We start from the raw sequence: 11,910 nt of genomic DNA, 5'->3' as shown, positions 1-11,910 counted from the left end.
GCATTTATTACTAAATATTAACTTACGTTCATTTTTGTGACTTCTCTTGTCAGAGGGATGTTTTCAACCAGCTATTGATCCATGCTGCTTTAAATTGCAAATCAAAAGCCCATCAGAACCTGGCCAGGTGAGTACCACTTGCTAAAATAAGGACTTCTGGATTCCATGATATGTATCAATAGAAATAGTATTTATGAAAGCAGAAATTGTCAATGCTTTTAAACATTGTAAATTGTAAGTAACATTATATGCTAGCAAAACTAAAGCTATATAATATTACATTTAATCTTTTAGGGCACAATCTGCAGCAATTGTCAAATATTAACTTTGTTCAGCTGCTACAAACTGGGCTGGTCAATGTTGGCAGTCAGTAGTTCAGCTACAAGAGACTGGTGAAGGTTGGGATCAGGGTGCGAGGAGGAGGAGGCTGCCCTGCTGCTGAGTGGCTCCTGGCTGGGCACAGAGCTATTCAGCAAGAGGCCGGTCTCCTCCTCCTCCGAGTCCAGACTGGAGGGTTTCTGCTCCACTGAGCCAGGACTGCAGCTTTTTCCACACTTTGTGCCTGCGGGGATCAGGTGCCACCATTGCACTCAGTCACCGGTCAGGAGTGTGGGAGCTGTCCCTGGGCAGGAGCTGTTCAGTAGTGGGGTGACCTCCCTTCACTGGGCCAGCACGACCACAGCCTCCCCAACACCTTCTGTCTGCAGAGGTTTGACTGAGTCTGTCACTGTCCCCACATACATGCAGGGAGCCTTCTGCTGCTCCACTCTCACAGCCCCACTCCCTCACGCCCATGAGAGTGGAGCTTCAGAGGGCTCCCTGCATGGCCACAGGACCAGTGACACCCGATCCCTGTAAGCTTAAAGTGTGGGCAAGGCTGCCATCCTGGCAGGGCAGAGCAGATGTGACAAGGGGCCGCAAAGGACTCCCTCCATTTTAGCAGGAGCTACTCAGCAGTGGAGTGGCTCACCCATGGCCAGGGGCTCCTAGTTCTCCTCACAGTCCTGGCTGGGGATAGTTGGCCCTGCCAGCATAGTTGCCTCCCCCGACACTTTGTGCCTGCAGGGATTGGGTTCACTGACCCTGAGGCAGCCCTATGCAACCGCACTGTCCTGGACCCGCTCCCTCATTCCCATGACAGCAGAGCTACAGAGGCCTACCTGCACTGCCACTGGGCCGGTGGCACCTGATCCCTGCAGGCACCAACTGTTACCAATTGATTTTTCCTCCCCCACACGCCCAATTTCAGTGTGTCAGCTGAAATCGACATTTGCCGACAGTTATCAGTTTAAAATGGAATGCTGCCAAACCTATTTATTGTCGAGCCATACATCAGCTCTTTGTTGTGCAGTCTGGTTTTAGTAGAAATCACAAGAGCTGCTCAAAGTAGCAGACTCCTGTGCCAATATCTAAGTCTATTGAAGGTGGCTACCTGTGCAGGCCAGCTGAAAGAATTGCAGCCTTAAGACCAGATTCTCTGGTGTCAGACTAGTGTAAGAGTAGCTATACTGACTTCATTGTGGTTAGTCCTGATTAACACAAATGTAAATGAGTGGCGAATCAGACCCTTAGCTTCTAAGTAATGAAAATCATTCCAGCCTCCCAGGTATGAAGAGATTCTTGCTCATTTTATTCATTTTCTTCTTATATCTCCCTGTCAGAAACCCCTTATGATCAAAACTAGACAACATGCAGGTATTAGTTGGGGGTGGAACATCAAAAGTAATGTGAGCGGGTAGTCTATGTGTGAGACATCTTATTTCAAATGTTTATGGTTAAGGATTATGAGGTGAGGCATCAGAGCAGGAGCGGATGGTTAGTGGTAGAAGGTGAGCTACAACAAGGGAGTTTTTAGGATCTTGACGGGAAGAGAGCGAGATTATTTAGCACAACCTCACAGAGTTCTTATGCTTTGCTATTTTCAGTGCCACTTGGCGGTGAAAATGGGGAACAATTAGTTGGAGGGTTAGAAATGGGAAAGAGAAGGTCACCCTCTTAGTCTGTGTCCTGCATTGTGGTCAAAGCATATGATACGGGCATTTAAAAACATAGCTGTGCTGTTTTCTACACTGATTTTCCTTGAATAACTCCTTAAAGTGCCAGTGACCAGCCTATTCGCTGCAGCTAATTCCTTATTTTCAGATGACACATGACTACTAAACCAGGAAACAGAAAAACCTGCTTGCTATGCTTTTGAGCACTGTATTTAAGGCCTCTTTTTTTCCCATCCCCCCTCCCTTACCTCCTTCAGATGCCTCCTAACAGAACGTGATGGGCTGAGACCAAATTCACCATTGACTGAGCGACTTATTCGGAAGGCATCAGCTGTTCATGTGATGGGATAAATCTTAAATCTGTTGTTCCAGTGGAAATAATAATTAGCACTATAATCAGTCACTTTCTATGGCATTAGAAGAAACAAAATGGGGAAAACATTGCATCAGCAGCCATATCAGATCTTCTAAATATCTGAGCTTTGGGAAGCTTGTTGTGGTGATTCAGCATCATTGCTTGAGCTTCTGGAACACCTCTGATTCTTGGAAAATTATAGCCTCGCTATGCCTAGCAGGGCGACAGTAGCAAATGAAATAGATATCAATCATTTGTTTAAAGCAAGCTTGAGCCATTGCTTTTCAGGAGAACGCATCAGTCTTATGCTTATCAGGTTGCGGGCTAACCCTGCTATTATAAAGTTGTGCACTGCCAAAGTAGGCAGTGGTATTGCTTTTCTCAAACATGAGAGGGGATGGGTCGAGCTGTCATGTGAAGAGCCTTTGAAAAAAGATGACATGTGGGATGTACTAGGGAGGACTAAATGGTGCCAAAATGTGTAGAACGTGAACTAATATGTGTTGGCCCAAAGTAACACTCCCCCATGACCATAGAAAGCCCTTGTTCCACAGAACTACTGCTGCAAATAGGGCCAGTATTTGGCAACCCTTTGCTTCCATGCAGTTCTGCTCCATTAGGTTCCTAACACATGTAGACATGCGGCAGGAGAGCAGGAATTTGAACCAAGGAATTCACTGACAGTCTTCTCCTATGGAGTGGCAGTAGCTGCAGGGGGTGCTTCAGCCCTGGAGTGGCAGTAAAGGTCTGGGGGAAGGTGAATGAGGACTTCTATCACACATATAACACAGCCACGCCAGAGTGACACTACCCAGCATGCAGCTAGGTCCTTTTGGCCCGCCTGCTGGTTCCAGGATTTGGCTCCAAGTTCCTCAAAGGCATAATTTTGTATCATTTGCTATTAAAGTCATACAGGTATGAACTGATCTTTCAGGTCAACCGTTTCATAGTTGTTAATTGAAACGTCTTACTACTTGATGCTCTTATTGCATTTTTAATAGAAGTTTGTGCCACCTTAGTAGGATATAACATCAGTGGCTAGGCTCAGAAAAATCTTCGTGCAATCTATTAAGAATTGTATAGATCTTTTTTCATATGTAACTGTGTTTCTTTGATTAGCGTTGAACTGATACTTTACTCCTCCGTTGCCATAAATTTTGCTCTTAGATTTGTAATGTAATTTATGGCATTACTCATAGAATCCTAAAGAACTTCATTAAATTCAAGGAGATGATGATTAGTTGTTTTTTTTCCTGAACTTAGGCATCACCAAAGTGACGAATGTATGAAACTGTGCAGGTTTTGAATATTTTCCATACTGGGTTTTATTTAGTGTACATCTTTCTTTAGCAGAGCTGAAGTCAAGCTGTTCTATTACACTCCGCAAGTACAAGGAAACCACAATCTGACTTAAGGCATCAAGTGGAGTAACATTATTCTCCCTTCCTCCCCCTCCTCAAAGAAATTTCATTTTGGGACTCATTTTCGGAAGCGGAATTGGCACCTGAACCATTTTCTTTAAACAGGTGTTAAGCATTTTTGTTGCCAGATAGAGAAGATTATAATTTACATTTGTCCTTCCCTGCCATCACCCCACTCCTTTGTCCCTAAAATGAGTCTGCAGTGGTTTCTTTTAAGTGTTATAAATCCATAGTTACTCTTTGTCAAATTGGAGTGAACTGTAACCACATTCATACTTGAGTTTTTTATGCTGAACATTCCCAAAGTGCTCTTTGAACTGCAGACACAGCACCAATGAAGTACAGCCATAGCTGAGGTGGAGAGAAGCAACTAACGTGTACACAGCAGGGAATTAAAAACTTGTCCAAGTACACTGGCCCCAGCTGTGCCTCCTGCTGCATGGATATTAATGTTTACACTTTTTGTAGAACAGACAATCTCTCTTTTAGGTCCCATACAGATGAAACTGCCTGGTACTTACTACCTTTATCTGCCTCAGAGGGATGTTGACCCTACACTGAACTTGTACAGTTTGACTATAGCTGATGTAAGCACTTCTCCAGCTGTTTGCTTACATTTTATGTTGTAACTAAGCATCATTCCTTCTACTACCACAGCCAAGTGTTATACAAGGCTACAGTTTTGAACTTCTGCTCTCTCTCCACAAAATACCAATAGCGTCCATCTAACAGGCAGTCTTCTATCACAAACAAGGACATTTGCTCATTAGAGAGATGGTTAGTTCAGGGAACAGCTGTGCCAACAGTACTGTAGTCATCCCCAAAAGTACTAGGTTGATAACAGTCCTTCCTTTTCTGTGCTGAGTGATGGCTACCACATTCTGACAGTAGATGTGAGACTGAAACCTATTTAACAAGGAATATCAGGCAAGGGGGCAGTGTTTCTTCCTTCCGTAAAATTACCCTGGCAATGGTCACAAGATGTAAAAAAGAGGGGGAAGCGGGAAGACACAAGTGGTCCCAACTTTAAACTACCAAACAGCTTTTCAAAGCATTGTCTATAAACCCTAAACACAGTGAGCTGTTTCAGGTTTGTTTTGCCTGTTAGACCTTGATCCGGATACCACCGTAGCCTGGTTTGTGTTTTCAGGAATATTTTAGTTACATGTTGTTTCTTTTAAATTAAGCTATGCTGCTAAAGCCATTTGAAAATACAGCCCTAAGTAACAAAGGCTGATATCCTCGAAGCTATTTTGGTGCTGAAGTCCACCATTTAAACACTACTGAAATTTCCCAAATGCTGTAGGCACCTAACTCGGTACCAACTGGCATTTTCTAAACCACCCAAGCCCTGACATCATCCCACAGCTAATGTGCAGCTCAGAGGGCCTAGCTCAAGCCCAGGCCTGAAGCAGGATTCTCAAAACTAGACAGGAGAATGCCTGTTCTGCCAGTGTGGCCTTATCCTGGTGGCATATTATGACCACACCTAAGACCTGTCAGTCCCTGCAGCAGGGCTGGATGCAGGCCATAGATTGGCTGGGAGGGACACGGCAGCTGCACAAAAGACAGCCTGGGGCACACAGGGAAAAGGGGCAAGCTTGAGAGAGGTATCTAGCATGAGCAGGAGACAGAAAGAGATTATTTTGGCTAATAGTGTAATGGCTACCTAACTGGCTGACGACTCTTCAGTGCCTAACTGCAGGAAATGGCTCATGGCTGAGGATCCCAAGCATAGAGAGCTGCCTCTCTCTGGCCCATAAGCCAAGTGCATCAAGTCAGCCATTCAGGTGCCTGCACCCCTCTCCCTGGCATTTCACCCCTGGCTCTGCACTCCACTTGCTGGCTTCTGAGGATCTCCTTCCTAGGTTTGTAACTCTCCCCATGCACATATTATGTAGGGAGCCTAGGTACATAGCTCAGAGCTGAGGATTCCCCTAGAGAGCAAGCCAGATGGCTTAGGCATTGCAACACTGAGCAGAGCAATGCCTCAGTACCTTTGAGGCCTGGTCTACACTACAGAGTTAGGTTGATGTAAGGCAGCTTACAGTGACTTAACTCTGTAAGCGTCTAGTCTCTAAGGTGCCATAAGTACTCCTCATTTTTTTACACTACAACATATCCCCCACCAATGTAAGTCGCCCACTTAACTCCGCCTCCACAAGAGGCATAGGGCTTAGATGGAGGTAGTTAGGGCAATGCAGTGAACCTGTAGACACTGCGTTACTTACCTTGCTTGTTGGCTCTCACCCCACGCTTCACAGGTGGAGCCCCTGATGCCCCAGGGTAAGTCCATTGTTTAGAAGCTTTTGAAAATCCCACTCTTAATGTAGTTGATTTTCTTAAGTGAATATTTTGAGCCACATTTTGAATGCCTAGGGTAGGCGGCATTCCTGAAAGCCATGGTTATGCCAAGTCTTAAAAAAATAAAAAAAAATCTAAAGCAGCATATCCACAGGCAGATCTCTTGAAGTGTAAAAGAAGAGGGGAAGGAGCTGACTGTGGAGACCATAGCTGGAACACTATGTTCCCTTCTGAGCACCTCATCAGTTGGATATAAATTGGAGAGTTCAGAGAAAAATCATACAAAGTGATTTAAGGGGCTAGCAGGATAAACATTTAGTTATCCCAATAAATTGCTTGACTGTAGTTACTTTTGTAATGTCTGTTAAAAGATTTAGAAAGGTCTCTTCACTCTAAAGGGAAAAAAACCCATGATTTATTCCTAAACAATTTTCTGTTTAGCTTCCTAGCAACATATTGCTTAATCGTTCCCTTAGTTTGTCCAAGGGAAATTCCAGGCAGAAACATGCGGGACCATGTTTTCACAGAAGCATTTAATACATGGAAGGGAAATGCATGCACAGTTCTTATTTACTCCAACAAGGAGTCACAGAGGATGGACTTGAACTGTATGCTATTCAGCAATAACTCACCCTGAGAAGTAGGTTACTATATACTCCAACGCCTTTGTTCTTTACAGAAGGTGTTCCTTTACAGATAGGTACTGAGCATATAAAATAGTTTGCTACAGTGTTCGATGAAATATTCCATCTGATTTTAGAGTATTGCCAAGAAGCGACTATTCTTACTCTCACTTTAAAGCTGGGAAAACTGAAAAAGAGAGAAGGTAAAGTGACTTGCCAAATATCAGAGTGCATCAATGTCAGAGACAATGACAGAAGCCATTCATGCACTCTAGGGCAGAATCTGGCCCATATATTCTCCAAAAAAATTAAAATGATAATTTCCTGTATTTATGTACTTTAGCTTTCTATGAATAAATGCTTACCCTTCTCTGAGCAGGTAAAATAAACTATTAAGAAGCTTGCTCTTCTAGCCACCATCAGAGGAGAGAAGTTCTGGAACAGCCTTCCAAGGGGAGCAGTGGGGGCAAGAGACATATCTGGCTTCAAGACCAAACTTGATAGGGTTATAGAGGGGATGGTATGATGGGATACCCTAATTTTGGCAATTAATAGATCTTTGACAATTAGCAGTAAATTTCCCCAATGGCCTATGACGGGGTGGGATCTGAGTTACTACAGAGAATTCTTTCCTGGGTGTCTGGCTGGACTTGCCCACATGCTCAGGGTTTAGCTGATTGCCATATTTGGGGTCGGGAAGGAATTTTCTTTCAGGGCAGATTGGAAGAGGCCCTGGGGGGTTTTCGCCTTCCTTTGTAGCCTGGGGCTACACGGGTCACTTGCTGGAGGATTCTCTGCACCTTGACGTCTTTAAACCATCATTTGAGGACTTCTGTAGCTCAGACATAGGGGTTTGTTACAGGAGCGGGTGGGTGAGATTCTGTGGCCTGCATTGTGCAGGAGGTCAGACTAGACAATCGTAATGGTCCCTTCTGAGCTTAAAGTCTAGGAGTCTAATCTAGGACAGAAAGATTTCAGTAATTTTTAATCTTTCTTCTGTAAGATATACAGCTGTAAAAACAGAGGTGCCAGTGTATCCACCATGCTATTGCTAAGCATGGGTAGTGCTGAAGAGGGAAAGTGACACCTGGTGACCAAAGGAGGTAATCACTCATTAATACTTGGTAAAATAGCTCAGCCTAAACGATAAGGGCCTACAAACGGATACCTAAAATGAGGCACCTAAATAAAAGTGCCTGCAATGTCAGGGGTGCTGAGGAAATGTAGTCCCCACTGAAGGCAATGGCAGTCAGTCACTTCTGAAGTATGCCGTATAAACTGCCACTTACAGTACCTTGCAATTTTGAATCCTTGCTTTTCTCTGAGTTCTCACTGGACGGGCGGTACCTGCTGTGTGGGCGCTGCCATAGGTCACATTCACAGAAAGTCACTTTTGGCCAACATGGAATAAAGCGAACCGTATTATCCTTAATAGGACTGCCACTCAGCTTTACTGCAGAGGTTCTGCCTTGACCCATTCCCTCCCACCTTGTTTCCATGAAACCGTATACATAGCCTTACTGTTTGGCGGGTGTTGGATGTCAAGTGCTAGGGAACAAGGGTGGGGGCCAGGAAGGGCGTTAGGATGTGGAGCATCACAGTGCCTAGAAAAGTCACAGGCACAACAGTGGGATCCACCCAGCCTGCGTTGGGTGTCTAGGTTCCCTGTACAATGAAGGGAGAGAAGAGCGAGGTGCCTGAGAATGTGACCCACAAAGCCAGCATGATAGGTGGCACCTTGCCTATGTGAACCAATGGGAAATGCTGAGGATAGGGTTGTGTCCCAGGCCCTGGCTCTCTTAGGTGGCCAGGGCTACATCTACACTGCAAAAGGAAAAGATGACTGAGTCAACTGAGTTGGGATTGCGGGGCTCACACTACGAGGCGAACACAGCAGCGCTCCTGGGGTCCAGGCCCCACCCCGAACAGCAACCACCATCCTATCAGTTTTAGCCCCCTCAGCATGTACCTCGCTAGTCACTTGACCCAGGTTCTGAAACTTGCTTCTGGGAGGCCTTTGCATTGTAGAGCTCCCTAGTCTGGGCTGCTGTGAGGCACTTAGGGCTGCTAGCAAGCCCTGATCTGGGAGACATTAGGTGCTCCTCCACCTAAGTCACGTGCATAGGGCTGAAATAAAACAGCTGTGGGGAGTGGGACTGCTTATAACCTTACCTGAGTAGTGGACAGGGTACGTATCCAAGATGCGGGTGACCCTGTCCCAGTTCCAGCCGCCTCCTGAGCATGCCTAAGGGATCAGCTCCACCCCCACCCCCCACTCAACTTAGGTGGAAGAACACCTCTCTTCCCCAGTTTATGAAATGCTCTGGGGGGCTAGGTGTCTAGATGCCTAATGCAAGGCAGCAGCATGCACACCCAGAGGCAGAAACATTGGTGCTCAAGCAATTTAACTGCAAAACCTTAGGGTGAGTTGAGACACCTACGGGGTAAGGTGGCAGCCAAGCAGTATTGTTATAGCTTGCAGGGGCACCTAAAAAATGGGACTTCATGCTGAAGGACTTGAGTGGGTGGCACCCTAACTTTTTTTTTGGGGGGGGGGGATTACAGTTTTCTATCACTGCATGTTTCCTTTAAGGGAGGAGGGAGGGGCTCTAGTTGCAGCTAATGTTGTAGGATTGAGCCTGGGAATAGTTGGACTAAAAGGCTATATGTATATTCAGTTAAATGAAGAAAGTTAATTCCAGATTCCTTGCCCTATGGCATAAGCCTGTTCTACAACCCAGCCTCTGAAAGCAAGCCAATTAGCCCGAGAACCAATCCAGCTGGGTTTCATAGCATGCCATAAGCCAAATTGAATTACTGAGCTGTAATGATCTCTCTTCTCTTTCTTTCTTCGTGTTCTGGCTTAGCTACAGCCACTCATTTTGGAAGCAGAAGTCCGAGTAGTAGCCCTAACAAACCAACGTTTGGATTTCTGTTGCATGCAGAAGCGATGCTGGGGTTTCTCCTGTGCCTAATGCATGCTAGGTGGCAGTATAATTCCATAGAAGGGGAATGCAGGGCTCTCTCCATGCTGCCAAAGAATTCTTTTCACTCCTCCTCTTTGCCTGTGGCTGGAGTGCAGAGAACACACCTCCAAGACTCCAGCTGCCGGATCTTATCCCCATTTAAGCTGATGTCACAATCAGCAGCTATTGAGTTCTGTGGCTAGATGAACCCTTCAAGAATTTGTCCTTGTCAGCCTTCCCACTTGCTATTTATTATAGACTTTCAAGGGGGAATGGGATAGTATGAGCCTCTGTTGCTCATGGTATTCTTTTCTTGTAAAGAAGCCCACTTATCTTAGCCTTTTGGTTAACACATTGCCAGTAGATGGGAGGTCAGATTTTTCTTCCTCATTCTTTGTAAGACCAAGGCCCCATGCAGCAAGATACTGGTTTACGGTTGATGTGTTCAGGTTATCCAGAGGTACCAGGAGGTTGATGTGATTTCTTTCCTCTTCCTCACACCAGTTGGCTGTGGATGATTTTTGTTTTTTTAATTCCCCAGGATGATTTCTCTAGATTTTGAAATCCCCTGCTAATCTATAGTCAATACTATGTGAATTTAGCAGCAGAAAGCGCCTGAAATATGTGGCAACCCCCTGCTTAAATTATGCATCAGTGTTAATTCTTGGCTGCCTGCTTTTTTATCCCCCCCCCCCCCAGCATCCTACATTGGTCTTTGTTTAGTCTTAACCTCATTCCAGCCCACAGCCAAGCCCATTTAAAGAGAATTTTATTGAATCTCTAAGGTGGGGGGAGAGGAGAGAGGAAGACCTTAATCAACCTTTAGCCTAGCTAGTGGTTAGAGTACTATCTAGGATGTGGGAGAGCCCTGGTTCAATTCCCTCCCTCCCCATCTCTTCCCAAGGGGGAGAAAGGCTTTGAAGAGGGGTCTCAGGTGAGTGCCCTAGCCACTACAGGATATTTCTGATGTGATGTTCCCTAAATCGCTCTTGTTGAAGTTGTTCCACTGTGGCTAAATAATTAGGAGTCACTGGAGTAGGGATCCTGGTTCTCCTACCTCCCAAGTAATCACATTAAGCCCCAGGCTACCATGTCATTCCCATGCATACTGTCTCTCTCTGGCCCAATGATTCTTTCATCATTTAGCCACAATGGAATAGCTGCAACAAGAGAGACTGAGACGGGTCCTCCCTCGCAGCAGAATATCCCATGGTTCAGTGGTTAGAACATTCCCCTGGGGGGGGTGTCAGAGATCCCTATTCAAATCCTTTCTCCCCCTCAGGTGAGACTTGAAACAGAAGGTCTTCTGCAATCCAGGTGAGTCTCTGCCCAGAGGTTAGAGGGGTCTCCCCTCCCCCCGATTTCTTGCTAAAACAGAATAGGGGCCTAACACCAAGAAAGTATTTGCAGCTGAGACTCCCAAGCAGAGGGAGACACCTCCCTCCAGCTCAGACTGAGGTCTAGTCTACACTACAGATCTATATCCGTATAACTACATCACCCAGGCGTATGAAAAATCCACCTTTCAGGGAGCCCGTGGATTAACTATGCCGACGGGAGAGCTCCCTCCCATCGGTTTACAGCATCTTCATTGAAGTGCTACAGTGGTGCAGCTGTGTGAATGCAATATTTTAAGTGTTGGCCTGCCCTTAGGCACCAAACTCTGAAGGGGTGGGGCTTAGAACAAACCCATCACTTTGGCACCTCCCACTAGCTAACTTAGGCAGGGAAATGCCTAGTGTGCTAGCTTTTGTGAATCCAATTCTGAGGCACCTATCTCCCTATCCATTCATTGTGCAGGAAGCTGAAGCACCAAACTCAGGCTTTGTGAACCCCAGTGATTTTTCAAGGTGCCTTAAAGTGAGGCACAGTGATGCTCAGCATCACCACACCTAAGTTCCTTTCTGAATCCAGCGCATATGCAGCTACAACTCATTGATAGTCAATGAGACTCAGGCGCCTAAATAAAATCACTTAGGCACTTTTGCATCTTACAAAATGCACCTAGACTGCACTGTATTGATGACAATAAAAATCAGTATTGTCGGTGTGTGTGTGTGTGTAAAATCCATAGCAAAATAGTTACTTATTGACCAGCCATTGCCAGAACATTTTCCCCCTTCTGAACAATGGTACCACAGTTGCTTCCTCTCAATCTTTTGCTTCTTCCATGACTGTCTAAAGCAATTGCTCATAGAAGACAGTGTCCCCACTGCCACATAATTAAACATAAAAGATACTGGACAA

At 45.5% G+C, this 11,910-nt stretch overlaps 1 protein-coding gene across 1 annotated transcript in view; it reads left to right on the top strand.

Annotated features, from left to right (window-relative positions):
- The window catches only part of LOC311522508 (tetratricopeptide repeat protein 38-like), a 39,015-nt gene extending 35,432 nt beyond the window's left edge, over nucleotides 1-3,583 (top strand). Inside the window, exons 13-14 of the mRNA XM_084631910.1 lie at nucleotides 54-127; nucleotides 2,252-3,583. Coding sequence (XP_084488036.1) covers nucleotides 54-127; nucleotides 2,252-2,345 — 168 coding nt within the window. The 3' untranslated portion in view covers nucleotides 2,346-3,583. The remainder of the gene's footprint in view (nucleotides 1-53; nucleotides 128-2,251) is intronic.
- Nucleotides 3,584-11,910: the final 8,327 nt, after the last annotated feature.

Source organism: Lepidochelys olivacea (assembly GCF_965140295.1).
Source record: "Lepidochelys olivacea isolate rLepOli2 genome assembly, chromosome: 1".
NCBI classification, from domain to species: Eukaryota; Metazoa; Chordata; order Testudines; family Cheloniidae; genus Lepidochelys; species Lepidochelys olivacea.
The sequence above is the reverse complement of the archived record's forward strand: the minus strand, read 5'-3'. Positions and strand labels throughout refer to the sequence as shown.